This window comes from Liolophura sinensis, chromosome 3 (assembly GCF_032854445.1).
Source record: "Liolophura sinensis isolate JHLJ2023 chromosome 3, CUHK_Ljap_v2, whole genome shotgun sequence".
Lineage (NCBI taxonomy): Eukaryota > Metazoa > Mollusca > Polyplacophora > Chitonida > Chitonidae > Liolophura > Liolophura sinensis.
Window position 1 is genome coordinate 1,688,903 of NC_088297.1, and position 20,175 is coordinate 1,709,077.

A 20,175-nucleotide genomic window follows, 5' to 3' on the forward strand; every position below is an offset into this window, starting at 1 on the left:
GCACGTGGATGCATTTGGGGCTGAGTTCCAGAATAAAGCTATATGTAATGCTTGTGATACATGTGGCGCAAATGCCTGCATTTATATATTAACATACATACATGACATTTGCTAAATAAGAGTTATAATTATACCGATGTGCCTTTCCACAACAGTTTGGCTATAATCTAAACATATTATCGCGGTATAACAGCGTCATTACAGGGGGAAATTGCTGCCTCCGCAAACTTTCACATAGGTAATTGTGCATACCTCTACTTATACGCACTAGTATCCAAAAAGCTTTCCACATCTACGCAGCCTTGAGGAATAGACATACTTCAGACGCAATGGAGAGCAAGTACGCCATAACCTTGACGCTGTTTTTGGCGGCAGTAGCACTTGGTAAGGGGCTTTTTTTATTTAACGTCTCCATCATTTCTGTGCGTCATTTTGCAGACCAATTTTAGGCATTTTATACAAATCTTTGAGGATTGAACGTTAATCTTTCTCCTTTTTATTCAGTGAAGGTGGAATTAGTTCCACTGTCAATGTAAAGATGAGTCACACATGCACGGCTAGAATAAAATAAATAATAATAAAAAAAACAACACACTGAGAGAAGTATTCAATAATTCATTAATAATGTGATTTTCTATTGACAGTTGCCGCACGTGATGTGAGACAGAAGAGATCGATGCTCTTCCCGGGTTTGTCCAGTCATGAGTGAGTGCATTGTTTATATTCAGAGCGAGGGCGGGTCGTGGTAAAGTTGGTTGAATGCAAATCCTGTGTAGAGAATGCGTGAATAATCGCTAGGAAGGTTTATTTGGATCCTTAGCTGATCTTTTAGCAAAGTTTGGAGATTATTTTCCTTCCACTAAGGCCAGAAGGCCCGGAAAAGGCCTGTCTTTCTACGTGAACACTTACGTTCCTCTATCCTTCACATACGTTAAATTGCTGCATCAATTTTATACAAAAATTAGTATTGTTTATTTTTGTCGTATTGTTTTTGTTACTTTTTTGTGTCCTGTACTGAATGTAGTTCTGGTGCTTTGTACAGTTTTGGTTAGTGTTTTGGGTCATTTGGTTAGTATTGCGTCTTGTGGTTTTCCTTCATTTGGTTAGTATTCCGTATTGTGCTCCGCACAGGTTTGTATCAGTTGGTTAGTCTTGCGCCATGTGCTCCTCAAAGTTTTGGGTCATTGGGTTAGTTTTGCGTCTTGCGGTTTACAAAATTTTCCATCAGTTGGTTTATGTTGCGTCCTGTCTTCTGCATAGTTTTGCATTAGTTGTTTGCCATTGCGTCCTGTTTTCAGCACAGCCAGATGTCAGTTATGTGGTGTCGCGTCGTTGCTCGTACAGCTTTGCATCGATTTGTTTGTGCGGCGTCCTTTACTGCTCGTAGGTTTGAGTCATTTGGCTAGTATTACCTTTTATGGTCTGAACAGTTTTGGATTAGTAGGTTTGTGTTGCGTCCTATGTTTCGCGTTGTTTTGGGGATCGGTTGTTGGAGTTGCGCCGTGTTCTCTGTTTAGTTTTGTTTCGGTTCATGACGTGTTACACTCAGTTTTACGTCAGTTGTTTGATGTTGATTACTGCCCTCCGCACAGTTAGATTTCAAGGAGGTGGTGCCGGGTGTTGTTCTGCGCACAGTTTGAGGTGGTGCAAAGTCTTGGACTCCGCACAATTTTAGGTGGGGCCGGGTCTTGTGCTCTACACAGATTGAGGTGGTGCCGGGTTTTGTGTTCCGCACAGTTTGAGGTAATGCCGAGTCTTGTGCTCAACACAGTTTAATGGGGCGCCGGGTCTTGTGCTGCGCACAGTTTGATGTGGTACCGAGTCTTGTGCTCCGCACAGTTTGATGGGGCGCCGAGTCCTGTGTTCAGCACAGTTTGATGGGGCGCCGGGCTTTGTGCTCGGCACGGTTTGAGGTGGTACCGAGTCTTGTGCTCAGCACAGTTTGATATGGTGCCCGATCTTGTGCTTTGCACAGTTTTAGGTGCTGCCGGGTTTTGTGCTCCGCACAGTTTGATGTGCTACCGAGTCTTGTGCTCCGCACAGTTTGATGTGGTACCGAGCCTTGTGCTCCGCACAGTTTGAGGTGCTACCGACTTTTGTGCCGCGCACAGTTTGAAGTATTGCCGTGTCTTGTGCTCCACGCAGTTTGAGGTGGTACCGAGTTTTGTGCTGCGCACAGTTTGAGGTATTGCCGTGCCTTGTGCTCCGAACAGTTTGGGGTGGTGCCCAGTCTTGTGCTGCGCACAGTTTGATGTGGTACCGAGCCTTGTGCTCCACACAGTTAGAGGTGATACCAAGTCTTGTGCTCAGCACAGTTTGATATGGCGCAGGGTCTTGTGCTCCGCGAAGTTTTAGGTGTTGACGGGTTTTGTGCTCAGCACTGTTTGATGTGGTACCGGGTTTTGTGCTCAGCACAGTTTGAGGTGGTACCGGGTTTTGTGCTCCGCACAGTTTGATATGGTACCAACCCTTGTGCTCCGCACAGTTTTAGGTGGTACCGGGTTTTGTGCTCCGCACAGTTTGAGGTGGTACCGAGTCTTGTGTTCAGCACAGTTTGACATGGTGCCGGGTCTTGTGCTCCACACACTTTTAGGTGGTGCCGGGTTTTGTGCTCAGCACAGTTTGATGTGGTACCAAGCGTTGTGCTCCGCACAGTTTGATGTGGTACCGAGTCTTGTGCTCCGCACAGTTTGGGGTGGTACCGAGTCTTCTGCTCAGCACAGTTTGAGATGGTACCGAGTCTTGTGCTCGGCACAGTTTGAGGTGGTACCGAGTCTTGTGCTCAGCACAGTTTGATATGGTGCCGGGTCTTGTGCTTTGCACAGTTTTAGGTGGTGCCAGGATTTGTGCTCCGCACAGTTTGATGTCGTACCAAGTCTTGTACTCAGCACAGTTTTAGGTGGTGCCGGGTCTTGTGCTTTGCACAGTTTTAGGTGGTGCCGGTTTTGTGCTACGCACAGTTTGATATGGTATCGAGTCTTCTGCTCCGCACAGTTTGAGGGGGTACCGAGTTTTGTGCTGCGCACAGTTTGAGGTATTGCCGTGTCTTGTGCTCCGCGCAGTTTGGGGTGGTACCGAGTTTTGTGCTGCGCACAGTTTTAGGTATGGCCGTGTCTTGTGCTCCGAACAGTTTGGGGTGGTGCCGAGTCTTTTGCTCCGCACAGTTTGAGGTGGTACCGAGTTTTGTGCTCCGCGCAGTTTTGTATCAGCTGGTTGAGACCACGTCCTGCCCTCCGCAAGTTAGACTTTAGATACATTTAGGTGTTTTTCATTAATTCGTTGCTTAATGTTCTGTGCATGCATTTGTATCACTTGAATGGTGATGCATTTTCTGCTCATCACATTTTTGCCTCAGTTATATGTGATGCGTTTTCTACTCAGCATAATTTTGCACCAGCTGGATGATGATGCGTTTTATACTCAGCAGAGATCTGCATCAGCTGAATGGTGACGCGTTTTTCACTCAGCACAGATCTGCATCAGTTGAATGGTGGTGCGTTTACTACTCATCATAGATTGACAACAGTTGAATGATGATGCGTTTTGTACTCAGCATAGATTTACAGCAGTTGAATGGTGATGCAATTTCTACTCAGCACAGTTTTTTTATTAGTGGAATAGTGGTGCGTTCTTTTCTCAGCTGTCTGGTAGTGTTGACTCCTGAATATCAGTTATAAGTGGGTGCGTGGTGTAGCAGTTACTTGGGTGTTTTCGAGGTCGGGTAGGTGGTGTTAACTTCTATGTTTTGTGCAAGTTTGCATTCGTTATTAGTCTCGTATTCATACATAAAACGTTTTATGTAACTTGGTTCGTTCTGAGTTCTGTGCTGCGCACCGATTTGCATGAGGTGGTCAATGTTGATTTTTCAGAAGGCGGGTGTCGGGGGGGGGGGGGTGGGGGGGCGTGGCTTTGCTACTTCACTAGTAGATTGATCTTGTTACGCCCGACCGCCGACGCAGTATTGTGCACTTTCAGTCGTGTTAACTCCATTCCTTAGCCCAATTTCCACCCTCTATGAGCACCGTCGTCATTAAGCTGTTTAATCAGTGGGCAATATCGATATATACCGACTTGTTTGATTGGCATCTTAACGAAGATTGTTTGATAAGTGCACTCTGGAGTCCTTTGTCAGTAATGTCTAGGAGAAGAGATTAATGCACCTCATAGCAGCCATTACCCCATTCTCCTTACAGCGCACGCGACGATCTCTACCTTTCGATTTACCACCAGTAAATTTTGTCCAGAAATCTTCAACAGCATCGATGTCACTAGGGTCACAGTGCCGAGGTAGGAAGTGATGTCAGAAAACACAAACAATCCATCTCAACCTTTGTCTGCAACAATACTTTATACACATGCATTTTCTATATTTAAAGTGCGTACAACATTGTTCTAACCAAAACCCAGAACAATTGTATTGTTAAACGCAGAATAAACAGTTCCGCGCAAGGACAGCAGTGATGAGCCTAAGTCTAAACAAGCCTGAGTGTGTCTCATCGGCTCCACAAAGACAAAGCTTGTCTTGTGGTGGTAGTCATGTAAAGCGAAAGGTGGAGAGCGATGCATGCGCTGTAAGGTGCATGCCTTTCCCTGAAAAAACACCATGGCTGACTTCAAGTCGAGAGCGAACCTTCGAGACTTGGTGTTGAGCGTACAATTGACTAATGGAAGGCAATTGGTGGAAGGCAATTAATCATTGCCCTGCGCTGTCAAGTTGCGCGACCACAAGGGCGTTCCTCTACTATGGTTCCCTCCACAAACTTGTGCCCTCCGGCCGCCCCTGAGTGTACACATACGAGGGTTAGTACTGACATGGTTCTATTGATTTTGTGGATTATAGGGAGAAGAGAGAGGATATTAACACAGCCGAAAGTGACAAGGACGTGGACGAGTGAGTTCAGTTTTATGTATGCAAATCCCAAGACAGGGAAGTTGATTTGTTTTGACAAGTCTTACATTCCATCAAATACAACTGTACCACCGTATACATGGAAGCAAGTAAAGCAAAATTTGGTATTCCTTTGTAACGCAGGTAAGTAACCTCATGAGAAAAACAAAAAAGTGGCCAGGTGAGCACTATCAAGACACGAATGTCTCATAGATCAAGACACGTGAATGGAATGAGCAGACAGTTGACGTTAGAATCAACACAAAATAACGAATCCCTCAGATGTGGGCTGACTTAAATTGTATAACACAGCATGGCTCGATGACAGTTTTTCTCATGGAGAATTTGTGAATACAGTTAAAAAAATACAACCTTTTTTAAGTTGGCATACACAACACCGATGTACACTTATGAATTGTACACCGATGAACTATACACCGATAAGCTGTATACCAATGACCTGTACACCACCGGATTGTACACCAATGACATGGACGAATTGCACACTGATGAAATGTATATTGACTAATTGCACACTGATGAATTGCACACCGACTAATTGTACACCCATGAGCCGTGTACCGATGAACTGTAGGCTACACCGAAGAAATGCGAGATCTGTAACAACTAGAACAACCATACTGAGTATTTAATCTGAGATTAAAATACAGAAAATGTTAACATGCACATAAGCACTATTGCTAGTGTGGGCTAGACAGGAACTCACAGCGACAGCATTGGCGAGAAGCCTCTGGATCATTATTACCGGCCCGGATGGCACAGTTGGTAGAGCGTCCCCTTTGGGACCGGTAGATCTAGGATCATCAGACTTGATCGAGTCACACCTAAGACTTTAAAAGAGAAAGTTGTAACTTCCTCGCTTGGCGTTCAGCATAAAGGAGATAGTGCAACGACTGGTTGACCCGTATCAGTATAATGGCGGGGCGGCTTACTTGCCTTCGGTAAGTCGTCTCAGTGAAGCAGCACTAAATAAAAGTGCGGTGGAAATCCGTATTGCAACTAGGAGGCACATTACACGTACATGCACCCTAAGGATTCCTTCGTTGTCATATGACTGAAAAATTGTTGAGTACGACGTTAAACCCCAAGCACTCAATCACACACCATGGGTCATTATTTTGCGCTAGCGCGGTAACCAACTGAGGCACGGGGGTAACAGCACAAGAAAGTAAAACAGAACGCTAATTCACTAGCACTTCAGTATAACACCAGAGTGATTCATTTTTTCTACCTTTTTGAACGGGCAGCATGCGGGCGATGACTCGACTTCCAACAATACGGTGTGCACGTACATGTATGTATCTAACATGTAAGAATGTTCGTCAGGAAGTTGCCAAATATACGTGGTTTTTTCCCAGGTATTCTGGTTCCTTTACTGTCAGAAGCAAGGCCATCACCGTATTAGTGAAAAGTTCTAGAGCGAGGCGTTAAAAAACAATTAACTAAGCAAAATCCCTCCCTTCGGTCTCTGTTCCGTTTGTTCCCTCCATAATACTGCCTGCCGTTGTACAAGTGAAATATTCTCGAGTAGGGCATAAAACATCAATCAGATAAATAAACAAATAAATAAGTAAATACAATTTTAAATAATCTGGATTAGTTGTGAATGAAATACCTGACACGTAAATAATATACATTCCTTTTTTTGTTTTACAGACGACAGATGCGAGAGATGGCGGCGAACTTCCGAAAAGCCATGATGAGCAAGCGTGGGATATTTGACTGCGCCGGGTTTTTGCAGGAATGCCACGCCTTTAAACACTGCTGTGGTGATTGGGTATGCAACCGTGATCACATCTTCGAGGGAGGTGTTTGTGTGATAGACTTTGACAAATAAACACCAGGACGGTCTACATATATACACGCAAACCTAACAAAATAGCTTTGAATCATTAGGCATTCCATGTCGATTCTCTCGCTGTAAATCTGACGACTCAGCAAGATGATGTCACCAAGAGATCCTGATTAAGTAAATTCTGTGTGTTAACAGGCTAGGCCTCAATAAAGAACGATTTCATGAACGGAGCGCCTCTTGAATTGATTATGAAGACTTGAACGGCTTTACCACACAAACGTGATTACCGCCATTACTTTGAAATGTTTGTGACACAGGGAGCGTTTTCTCTCAAATGCAAATGCAATGTTTAAGTTTCATTCTGTTTAAATTCTGTACTCTATAGCTTCACCCTCTGGATATCCTTCCGCATACTTTAGTTTGACCCTCTGGATATCCTTCAGCGCACTTTAGCTTCACCTTGTGGATATCCTTCCGCACATTATAGCTTCACCCACTGGATATCCCTCTGCAAACTTTAGCTTCACCCTCTGGAAATCCTTCCGCAAACTTTAGATTCACCCTCTGGATATCCTTTCACACACTTTAGCTTCACCCTATAGATATCCTTTTGCACACTTTACTTTGACCCTCTGGATATCTTTCCGCACACTTTAGCTTCACCACATGAATATCCTTCGCACAATTTGGCTTCAACCATGGACAGTTGTCTCAGAGACACAAACTTATGTCACATGAATATTCCCCCGTACAATTTATTACGTCAATCCAGTATTGTAATAAGCTGGCTTTGAATACGCTCTCAAGATCAACTCATGCTGGATTCCTCACCGGCCGTAGGCATGAATGTCTTCCCGCAACTCGTGGATGATCGTGGGTTTCCCCAAAGATGGGCTTCGTCACACCATAATGCTGGCCCCTGTTGTATAAGTGAAATATTCCTGAGCATGGCGTGAAAAACTCCGATGAAAGAAATTGATAAATAAGTAATTGAATTAATAAAAAAAAAGGTACCTGGACATAATCGTATATACCCTCCCGTAGATATAAGTTCTATCTCATGAAAACTCACCCCTAGATTTTAATATTGACCATTGATTATCCCCCTGTATACATAAATTTTACCCTGTGGATTCGGTCATGGAGGCAAACTCTTTATTTATGAATATCCTTACGCTGACATCAATTTTCCGTATGAGCATCCCATTCTTGGACATGAGTTTAGGAACATCTCCTAGTATATATAAACTTCCCTTAGTAAACACTGTGAACAGAATGAACTATGACGATTTAACCATCTAATTAGGCAGGCTGCTTAAAATACTTTCCTTACACACACAGGGCTACGTGTTGAGGGCACATTTTTAAAGAAAATGTCATCCGGTAATCTGGCAATTATCCAGTTAGTTGCCAGTTATTTTACTGGGCTGGGACACCTAATGCTTAAATGCTTGTGTTTTAGAGCATGTGTCAAAACTTGGTCCATGGTTTGCTGTGTATCCACGAACTGGTTGTTTCGTTTTAAATATGATGAAAACGATCACTTAAATGCCTATTAAGGCGCCATGCCCGAAATGTCACGGGTAAGCACTCGTATAAAATGCTGCTAATGTATACACTAACACCCTACATGTAAGGCTTTTATTAGGAGAGTATCTCCCTTGAGTTGTATTTATTTATTTGTTTGATTGGTATTTTACGCCGTACTGAAGAATATTCCCTGGAGTTATTCACACAGCTTCCCGACAAAAAGAATCTGGTAGGGGCTGTAGTTTTGACAATTAAGTACAACCTTAATGACGTCACGTGTGGAAAAGATGATTGGTACTGGAGATACCAACAGCCACATTCGAGAATTTACTGCCAAACTATCCCAGGTTTGATGTACAGGTTTAAGTGTCGTATAAGTGGAATACAATTGAAGATGTACAACACACAGAGTAAGAACGGAGCAGCTAAAACTTGTGATAGCTGGCAAATGGTCACGCACAACCTGTGAAATACGACATCTTGTCAATTTACATCAGTCGGGGTTTTATTCTAACAGTTCCTGTAAATGCATGGATAGAAGACCGTTTAAACAGCCCTGTAAGTGACGACGTCGAGCGCTTGTTATTACACTTTTTTGCCCATGATGGCCCTGGATTAGTCGTATACCCGCATCTAGCGTGTTTCGCTGTATGTGTGACTTTCTGACTGTACTTTATCTCACGTTCTGTGCACCCAGGCCGTAAAGGTGGAGAAAATATAAACAAAATCAGAAAGTTTGTAGTCTTGGCTAAGTGCTTTTCGTGATACCCACCATTTAGATTTTTGTGAACTCAAGCTAAAGTTATGCTGCTAACACGCAAGTAGGCTCTTCCCGGTTTTCATTACAGCACAATTCGTATAAGCGAAATATTCTTGACCACGGCGTAAAACACCGAACCAATAAATGAAAAAGTAAGAATCAGTATTCCAAGATTATTGAGCTGTTAGGTTTAAACACCCTATGTCCAGCCAAGGAGATACATCGTCAAACCACTATGTCTGTGTGGACATTGCTGTTCGTCTTCATCAGCAAACATCTTTTTAGCCGGTTTGCCCCCACCATAATTTTGAGCGCAGTAATTTTTTCACAATGGGCGCACCAATATGCAGTTAAAACAAACTCCATGGACGCATTAACACAGCCTACACTACTGTCTCAGCGAACAGAGTACATTTTTTGCACCACAGAAATTCCTATTAAGAATTCTAAAAACATATTGCCTTAATAAGTTTGTGTAATACTAAAACGTGTAAACAATTTCAAATACGGCAGTGTCAGAGAAAGGTTTTACAGAATAGTCGATACCAGTTCAAGGACATGGTGTAACCCTTTGCAAAACCACATTGAGATTTGCCCAATATCAGGCATACCAATGGTTTTTGACGTCAACAGAGGCAAAAGGTTTGTTGGTTTCGAAACCGGCTGCTATAACAATGTTCTTTTTCAATCTTTGACACCAAACTGGAACGCCTTACCGTAGCTATGACACATCACCACTTATATTCGCCCTTGTCCCAAAATTTTTATTGCTTGACCCAAGCAATAAATAGAAAAATAGAAGGACTTGATTTAATGCCCCCAGCCTGCGCATGGGATGCTACGCCTTTCCGCCAATGAAGTGATGTATGTTTGGCTGCTACTTATTGACTAATGACCTTTTTTTAACCATGCACTAAATATAATTTTTCGCTTGAACGTCGAAGATCAGGTTTATTTATTGAGGGTACCGGATTGAGGACACTGTATTGAGGACACCGGATTGAGGACACTGTATTGAGGTGTTATGTGCACAACTGCCGTCGGCTTCTAAATTTAGCTTCCCACTGTTTACATATGCTGAGTTCAGGGCCTGCTGTCTGCCACTGCCTTAAAATGTTACATATGCTGAGTTCAGGGCCTGCTGTCTCCCACTGCCTTAGAATGTTACATATGCTGAGTTCAGGGCTTGCTGTCTGCCTCTGCCTTAGAATGTTCCAGAATACGCTCAGTTCGATGCCTGTTTGTTTATATCACGTGTACGGGAATTTTCTTATTCTAGACAATTCAACCAAGCTATATAAGACTTATGAAAGCAGGTCAAAGGGAGAGAACGGAGAATTTTTGAGAGTTTTGTATGGTTTTGCTGTGTATTACTTTAGTAGTCCTTTTATGCTGAATTTTGGTGTCTTTATAGCCTCTGGCTTTGTTATATTCTATCTCCACCGAGCATTTGTTCAGTCTGAATTTGTATGTTTAATTTGTGCTCTTGTGTACACAGTGCTTATTAGTAGACGGACCCTGTCTGTGGAATTATGTGTATATTTCGTCATACACTCAGTTATACTGTCGATTTTCCCTCTTGTGAATTTGCCCCTGAGCATTTATGCCTGTGTGGTATATATTGTGGAATATATGCATCCGTTTGAACTTGACACCGTTGTACATGTAAGTACTTTAGTATTTGTATAGATACTGCTATCCTTTTTTGTTAAACGTAAGTACTGTAGTATTTGTATAAGTTTTGTTATCTGTCCTTGTTAAACCTATTAAATTGTTGTAAAAAAACGTTAACCACATGCTTTCACCCAGACCGCTTCCGTAACCTACTGCTTAGGGTGTCCGCTTCGAAATCGGGTTAGCGCGCTAGCGCAGCGTAATGACCCAGGAGCCTCTCACCAATGCGGTCGCTGTGAGTTCAAGTCCAGCTCATGCTGGCTTCCTCTCCGGCCGTAAGTGGGAAGGTCTGTCAGCAACCTGCGGATGGTCGTGGGTTTCCCCCGGGCTCTGCCCGGTTTCCACCCACCATAATGCTGGCCGCCGTCGTATAAGTGAAATATTCTTGAGTACGGCGTAAAACACCAATCAAAAAAAAAAAAAAAAAAAAAAAAAAAAAACGTTACTGTATACAAAGTCAGTCAGATGTTGTCTCGTGCCAAAGTTACTGTGTAGAACGTCAGGCAAATGTTTGTTACGTATCAAATATACTCAAGAGAATGTCAGTCAGATGATGTAACGTATCAAATGACTGTGTAGAAATTCTCCACACAGCAAAAAAAACTCTCTACACTTGTTAAGGCCACGTTGGATGTCTTACACAGAATTGCACGTAGATGCATTTGGGGCTGAGTTCCAGAATAAAGGTGTATGTAATGCTTGTGATACATATGGCGCAAATGCCTGCATTTATATATTAACATACATACATGACATTTGCTAAATAAGAGTTTAAATTATAGCGATGTGCCTTTCCACAACAGTTTGGCTATAATCTAAACATATTATCGCGGTATTACAGGGTCATTACCGGGGAAATTGCTGCCTCTGCAAACTTTCACATAGGTAATTGTGCATACCTCTACTTATACGCACTAATATCCAAAAAGCTTTCCACATCTACGCAGCCTTGAGGAATAGACATACTTCAGACGCAATGGAGAGCAAGTACGCTATAACCTTGATGCTGTTTTTGGCGGCAGTAGCACTTGGTAAGGGGCTTTTTTTTATTTAACGTCTCCATTATTTCTGTGCGTCGTTTTGCAGACCAATTTTAGGCATTTTATACTAATCTTTGAGGATTAAACGTTAATCTTTCTCCTTTTTTTTCATCGAAGGTGGAATTAGATCCACTGTCAGTGTAAAGATGAGTCACACATGCACGGCTAGAATAAAATAAATAATAATAAAAGAACAACACATTGAGAGAAGTATTCAATAATTCATTAATACTGTGATTTTCTATTGACAGTTGCCGCACGTGATGTGAGACAGAGAAGATCGATGCTCTTCCCGGGTTTGTCCAGTCATGAGTGAGTGCATTGTTTATATTCAGAGCGAGGGCGGGTCGTGGTAAAGTTGGTTTAATGCAAATCCTGTGTAGAGAATGTGTGAATAATCGCTAGGAAGGTTTATTTGGATCCTTAGCTGATCTTTTAGCAAAGTTTGGAGATTTTTTTCCTTCCATTAAGGCCAAAAGGCCCGGAAAAGGCCTGTCTTTCTGCGTGAACACTTACGTTCCTCTATCCTTCACATACGTTAAATTTCTGCATCAATTTTATACAAAAATTAGTATTGTTGTATTGTTGTCGCATTGTTTTTGTTACTTTTTTGTGTCCTGTACTGAATGTAGTTTTGGTGCTTTGTACAGTTTTGGTTAGTGTTTTGGGTCATTTGGTTAGTATTGCGTCTTGTGGTTTTCCTTCATTTGGTTAGTATTCCGTATTGTGCTCCGCACAGGTTTGTATCAGTTGATTAGTCTTGCGCCATGTGCTCCTCGTAGTTTTGGGTCATTGGGTTAGTTTTGCGTCTTGCGGTTTACAAAATTGTCCATCAGTTGGTTTATGTTGCGTCCTGTCTCCTGCATAGTTTTGCATTAGTTGTTTGCCATTGCGTCCTGTTTTCAGCACAGCCAGATGTCAGTTATGTGGTGTCGCGTCATTTCTCGTACAGCTTTGCATCGATTTGTTTGTGCGGCGTCCTTTACTGCTCGTAGGTTTGAGTCATTTGGCTAGTATTACCTTTTATAATCTGAAGAGTTTTGGATTAGTAGGTTTGTGTTGCGTCCTATGTTTTGCGTTGTTTTGTGGATCGGTTGTGGATCAGTTTTTTATTAGTGGAATAGTGGTGCGTTCTTTTCTCAGCTGTCTGGTAGTGTTGACTCCTGAATATCAGTTATAAGTGGGTGCGTGGTGTAGCAGTTACTTCGGTGTTTTCGAGGTCGGGTGTTAGGTGGTGTTAACTTCTATGTTTCGTGCAGGTTTGCATTCGTTCATTAGTCTCGTATTCATACATAAAACGTTTTATGTCACTTGGTTCGTTCTGAGTTCTGTGCTGCGCACCGATTTCCATGAGGTGGTCAATGTTGATTTTTCAGAAGGCGGGTGTGTATGGGGGGAGGGGGGGGGCTTTACTACTTCACTAGTAGATTGATCTTGTTACGCCCGACCGCCGACGCAGTATTGTGCACTTTTAGTCGTGTTAACTCCTTTCCTTAGTCCAATTTCCACACTCTATGAGCACCGTCGTCATTAAGCTGTTTAATCAGTGGGCAATATCGATATATACGGACTTGTTTGATTGGCATCTGACATTATACATTCACTCTGAAGACCTTTGTCAGTAATGTCTAGGAGAAGAGATTAATGCACCTCATAGCAGCCATTAACCCATTCTCCATACAGCGCACGCGTCGATCTCTACCTTTCGATTTACCACCAGTAAATTTTGTCCAGAAATCTTCAACAGCATCGATGTCACTGCGGTCACAGTGCCGAGGTAGGATGTGATGTCAGAAAACACAAACAATCCATCTCAACCTTTGTCTGCAACAATACTTTATACACATGCATTTTCTATATTTAAAGTGTGTACAACATTGTTCTAACCAAAACCCAGAACAATTGTATTGATGAACGCAGAATATACAGTTCCGCGCAAGGACACCGGTGATGAGCCTAAGTCTAAACAAGCCTGAGTGTGTCTCACAGGCTCCACAAAGACAAAGCTTGTCTTGTGGTGGTAGTCATGTAAAGCGAATGGTGGACAGCGATGCATGCGCTGTAAGGTGTATGCCTTTCCCTGAAAAACACCATGGCTGACTTCAAGTCGAGAGCGAACCTTCGAGACTTGGTGTTGAGCGTACAATTGACTGATGAAGGGCGTATCGACTCCCGGCAGGAGGAACGGATCTCGTTCCGCTGCCAATTCTATTATTTTCGTATGTGCTTTTCGCCATACACAAGAATATTTCACCTAAACGACGGCTACTAGCATTATTGAGACCACCCTGGACCATTAGCAGATTGCTGCCGGACCTTCCCACGTACTGCCGTGAGGATTAGAGCACTAGTTGGACTTGGACTCACAACAACGGTATTGGTGGATGGCAATTAACCATTGTCTTGCGCAGTCAAGTTGCGCGACCACAAGGGCGATTTCTCTACTATGCTTCCCTCCACAGACTTGTGCCCTCCGGCCGCCCCTGACTGTTCAAATACGAGGGTTAGTACTAACATGGTTCTATTGATTTTGTGGATTATAGGGAGAAGAGAGAGGATATTAACACAGCCGAAAGTGACAAGGACGTGGACGAGTGAGTTCAGTTTTATGTATGCAAATCCCAAGACAGGGAAGTTGATTTGTTTTGACAAGTCTTACATTCCATCAAATACAACTGTACCACCGTATACATGGAAGTAAGTAAAGCAAAATTTGGTAATCCTTTGTAACGCAGGTAAGTAACTTCATGAGCAAAACAAACAAGTGGCCAGGTGAGCACTATCAAGACACAAATATCCCATAGATCAAGACACGTGAATGGAATGAGCAGACAGTTGACGTTAGAATCAACACAAAATAACGAATCCCTCACAACCTTTTTTTTAAGTTGGCATACACAACGCCGATGCACACTGATGAATTGTACACCGATGAACTGTACACCGATAAGCTGTATACCAATGAACTGTACATCACTGGATTTTACACCAATGACATGGACGAATTGCACACTGATGAAATGTATATTGACTAATTGCACACTGATGAGTTGCACACCGACTAATTGTACACCCATGAGCCGTGTACCGATGAACTGTAGGCTACACCGAAGAAATGCGAGATCTGTAACAACTAGAACAACCATACTGAGTATTTAATCTGAGATTAAAATACAGAAAATGTTAACATGCACATAAGCACTATTGCTGGTGTGGGCTAGACTAGAACTCACAGCGACAGCATTGGCGAGAAGCCTCTGGATCATTATTACCGGCCCGGATGGCACAGTTGGTAGAGCGTCCCTTTTGGGACGGGTAGATCTAGGATCAATCCTTGATCGAGTCACACCTAAGACTTTAAAAGAGAAAGTTGTAACTTCCTCGCTTGACGTTCAGCATGAAGGAGATTTTGCAACGACTGGTTGACCCGTATCAGTATAATGGCCGGGCGGCTTACTTGCCTTCGGTAAGTTGTCTCAGTGAAGCAGCACTAAATAAAAGTGCGGTGGAAATCCGTCATGCAACAAGGAGGCACATTACACGTACATGCACCCTAAGGATTCCTTCGTCGTCATATTACTGAAAAATTGAGTACGACGTTAAACCCCAAGCACTCAATCACACACTCTGGGTCATTATTTTGCGCTAGCGCGGTAACCAATTGAGGCACGGGGGCAACAGCAGAAGAAAGTAAAATAGAACGCTAATTCACCAGCACTTCAGTATAACACCAGAGTGATTCATTTTTTCTACCTTTTTGAACGGCAACATGCGGGCGATGACTCGACTTCCAACAATACGGCGTGCACGTACATGTATGTATCTAACATGTAAGAATATTCGTCAGGAAGTTGCCAAATATACGTGGTTTTTCCCAGGTATTCTGGTTCCTTTACTGTCAGAAGCAAGGCTATCACCGTATTAGTGAAAAGTTCTAGAGCAAGGCGTTAAAAACAATTAACTAAGCAAAATCCCTCGCTTCGGTCTCTGTTCCGTTTGCTCCCTCCATAATACTGCCTGCCGTTGTACAAGTGAAATATTCTCGAGTAGGGCATAAAACATCAATCAGATAAATAACCAAATACATAAGTAAATAAAATTTTCAATAATCTGGATTAGTTGTGAATGAAATACCTGACACGTAAATAATATATATTCCTTTTTTTGTTTTACAGACGACAGATGCGAGAGATGGCGGCGAACTTCCGAAAAGCCATGATGAGCAAGCGTGGGATATTTGACTGCGCCTGGTTTATGGAGGAATGCCACGCCTTTAAACACTGCTGTGGTGATTGGGTATGCAACCGTGATCACATCTTCGAGGGAGGTGTTTGTGTGATAGACTATGGCAATTAAACATCAGGACGGTCTACATATATACACGCAAAACTAACAAAACAGCTTTGAATCATTAGACATTCCATGTCGATTCTCTCGCTGTAAATTTGACGACTCAGCAACATGATGTCAGGAAGAGATCTCGATTAAGTAAATTCTGTGTGCTAACAGGCTAGGCCTCAATAAAGAACGATTTCATGAACGGAGCGCCTCTTGAATTGATTATGAAGACTTGAACGGCTTTACCACACAAACGTGATTACCGCCATTACTTTGAAATGTTTGTGACACAGGGAGCGTTTTCTCTCAAATGCAAATGCAATGTTTAAGTTTCATTCTGTTTAAATTCTTTACTCTATAACTTCACCCTCTTGATATCCTCCCGGATACTTTAGTTTCAACTTGTGGATATCCTTCCGCACATTATAGCTTCACCCATTGGATATCCCTCTGCAAACTTTAGCTTCATCCTCTGGAAAATCCTTCCGCAAACTTTAGATTCACCCTCTGGATACCCTTTCACACACTTTAGCTTCACCATATAACTATCCTTCGCACACTTTGGCTTCGACCAGGGAAAATTGTCTCAGAGACACAAACTTATGTCACATGAATATTCCCCCGTACAATTTATTACGTCAATCCAGTATTGTAATAAGCTGGCTTTGAATACGCTCTCAAGATCAACTCATGCTGGATTCCTCACCGGCCGTAGGCATGAATGTCTTCCCGCAGCTCGTGGATGATCGTGGGTTTCCCCAAAGATGGGCTTCGTCACACCATAATGCTGACCCCTGTTGTATAAGTGAAATATTCCTGAGTATGGCGTGAAAAACTCCGATGACAGAAAATGATAAATAAGTAATTGAATTAATAAAAAAAAAGATACCTGAACATAATCGTATATACCCTCCTGTAGATATAAGTTCTATCTCATGAAAACTCACCCCTACATTTTAATATTGGCCATTGATTATCCCCCTGTATACATAAATTTCACCCTGTGGATTCGGTCATGGAGGCAAACTCTTTATTTATGAATATCCTTACGCTGACATCAATTTTCCGTATGGGTATCCCATTCTTGGACATGAGTTTAGGAACATCTGCTATTATATATAAACTTCCCTTAGTAAACACTGTAAACAGAATGGGCTATGGCGATTTAACCATCTAATTAGGCAGGCTGCTTAAAATACTTTCCTTACACACACAGGGCTACGTGTTGAGGGCACATTTTAAAGAAAATGTCATCCGGTAATCTGGCAATTATCCAGTTAGTTGCCAGTTATTTTACTGGGCTGGGACACCTAATGCTTACATGCTTGTGTTTTAGAGCAAGTGTCAAAACTTGTCCCATGATATGCTGTGTATCCACGAACTGGTTGTTTCGTTTTAAATATGATGAAAACAATCACTTAAATGCCTATTAAGGCGCCATGCCCGAAATGTCACGGGTTAGCACTCGTATAAAATGCTGCTAATGTATACACTAACACGCTACATGTAAGGCTTTTACCAGGAGATTATCTCCCTTGAGTTATATTTATTTATTTGTTTGATTGGTATTTTACGCCGTACTGAAGAATATTCCCTGGAGTTATTCACACAGCTTCCCGACAAAAAGAATCTGGTAGGGGTTGTAGTTTTGACAATTAAGTACAACCTAAATGACGTCACGTGTGGAAAAGATGATTGGTACTGGAGATACCAACAGCCACATTCGAGAATTTACTGCCAAACTACCCCAGGTTTGATGTATAGGATTAAGTGTCGTATAAGTGGAATACAATTGAAGATGTACAACACAGAGTAAGAACGGAGCAGCTACAACTTGTGATAGCTGGCAAATGGTCACGCACAACCTGTGAAATACGACATCTTGTCAATTTACATCAGTCGGGGTTTTATTCTAACAGTTCCTGTAAATGCATGGATAGAAGACCATTTAATCAGCCCTGTAAGTGACGTCGAGCGCTTGTTATTACACTTTTTTGCCCATGATGGCCCTGGATTAATCGTATACCCGCATCTAGCGTGTTTCGCTGTATTTGTGACTTTCTGACTGTACTTTATCTCACGTTCTGTGCACCCAGGCCGTAAACGTGGAGAAAACATAAAAAAATCAGAAAGTTTAGATGGAAGAGTGGGAAAAATTATTGTCATAATTGTGCTTTTCAATATTTTTTGGTGTATTTTCCTTATAGCGAAAAACAGACACTGGAAACTAATTTTATATGGTGGGTATTTGGGACTATGATTTGAGACTATGTATATAGTCTTTGTGTAATATTGATATCATTGATGAAGCAAAACATGACTAATAATACCAAAAAATGAGCTCAACCTGGATTATGTTCATATGTATATTCCAATATATCCAAAAATATGGTCATAATTCAAATGAAAGGCACATGTTTTCTTTTTTATGTAAACAACACATTTACATTCAAATAGATATATTAGACATGCATCACATATTTGTTTAGAGCTGTATTATGCAACGAAAAAAAATACCAAAATCTGGTCCTAAATTCCCGCCATGCCAAAATATTTTCACATACTCTATTGTCTGGAGAAAAAAATCGAAGAAAATATTAAGAACTATATTTGCAGATAAATTTTGACACTCTGTCATATGCTTTTGGCATCATTTCTTAATGTTTGCTTCTCAGATAAGCTTTCTGGCTGTAGGAATTAGGCGCTTGTGTATTGCTCGTCTGATTTATCAGGGAATTTTGTAGTCTTGGCTGAGTGCTTGGCGTGATATCGGATCTTAGTTCCTCGGGAATCTCCCACCATTTAGATTCTTGTGAATTCAAAATAAAGTTATGCTGCTAACACGCAATTAGGCTCTTCCCGGTTTTCATTACAGCACAATTCGTACAAGCGAAATATTCTTGACCACGGCGTAAAACACCGAACAAATAAATGAAAAAGTAAGAATCAGTATTCCAAGATTATTGAGCCGTTAGGTTTAAACACCTTATTTCCGACCAAGGAGATACATCGTCAAACCACTATGTCTGTGTAGACATTGCTGTTCGTCTTCATCAGCAAACATTGTTTTAGCCAGTTTGCCCCCACCATAATTTTGACCGCAGTAATTTTTTCACAATGGGCGCACCAATAAACAGTTAAAACAAACTCCATGGACGCACTAACACAGCCTACACTACTGTCTCAGCGAACAGAGTACATTGTTTGCACCACAGAAATTCCTATTAAGAATTCTAAAAACATATTGCCTTAAAAAGTTTGTGTAATACTAAAACGTGTAAACAATTTCAAATACGGCAGTGTCAGAGAGAGGTTTTACAGAATAGTCGATACCAGTTCAAGGACATGGTGTTGCAAAACCACATTGAGATTTGCCCAATATCAGGCATACCAATGGTTTTTGACGTCAACAGAGGCAAAGGGTTCAGTTCAGTCAAAGGGTACTTGATTTCGAAACCGGCTGCTATAACAGTGTTCTTTTTTCAATATTTTGACACCAATACGCTCAGTTTATTGCTTGTCCCAAGCAATAAATAAAACAATAGAAGGACTTGATTTAATGCCCCCAGCCTGCGCATGGGATGCTACGCCTTTCCGCCACTGAAGTGATGTATGTTTGGCTGCTACTTATTGACTAATGATCTTTTTTAACTATGCACTAAATATAATGTTTCGCTTGAACAACGAAGATCAGGTTTATTTATTGAGGGTACCGGATTGAGGACACTGTATTGAGGACACCGGATTGAGGACACTGTATTGAGGTGTTATGTGCACAACTGCCGTCAGCTTCTAAATTTATCTTCCCACTGTTTACATATGCTGAGTTCAGGGCCTGCTGTCTGCCACTGCCTTAGAATGTTACATATGCTGAGATCAGGGCCTGCTGTCTGCCTCTGCCTTAGAATGTTCCAGAATACGCTCAGTTCGATGTCTGTTTGTTTACATCACGTGTTCAGGAATTTTCTTATTCTAGACAATTCCACCAGGCTATATAAGTCCCATGAAAGCAGGTCAAAGGGAGAGAACGGAGAATTATTGAGAGTTTTGGATGATTTAGCTGTGTATTAATTTAGTAGGCCTTTTGTGCTGAATTTTGGTGTCTTTATAGCCTCTGGCTTTGTTATAT

General features: G+C 42.0%; 1 protein-coding gene across 1 annotated transcript; it reads left to right on the forward strand.

Annotated features, from left to right (window-relative positions):
* The first annotated feature begins 282 nt into the window (after positions 1-282).
* LOC135463907 (uncharacterized) lies at positions 283-6,930 on the forward strand. Its single transcript, XM_064741371.1, has 4 exons — positions 283-384; positions 645-705; positions 4,841-4,891; positions 6,566-6,930. The coding sequence occupies exons 1-4, from the start codon at positions 330-332 to the stop codon at positions 6,744-6,746; spliced, it is 348 nt and encodes a 115-aa protein (XP_064597441.1). The 5' UTR covers positions 283-329; the 3' UTR covers positions 6,747-6,930.
* The last annotated feature ends 13,245 nt before the right edge of the window (positions 6,931-20,175 follow it).

Bases quoted from the DNA above. Each gene is read 5' to 3' on its own strand.
- LOC135463907 (XM_064741371.1), top strand. From the start codon at position 330: ATGGAGAGCAAGTACGCCATAACCTTGACGCTGTTTTTGGCGGCAGTA. The intron at 706-4,840 runs GTGAGTGCATTG...TGTGGATTATAG, and splicing joins CCGGGTTTGTCCAGTCATGA to GGAGAAGAGAGAGGATATTA. The intron at 4,892-6,565 runs GTGAGTTCAGTT...TTTGTTTTACAG, and splicing joins AGTGACAAGGACGTGGACGA to ACGACAGATGCGAGAGATGG.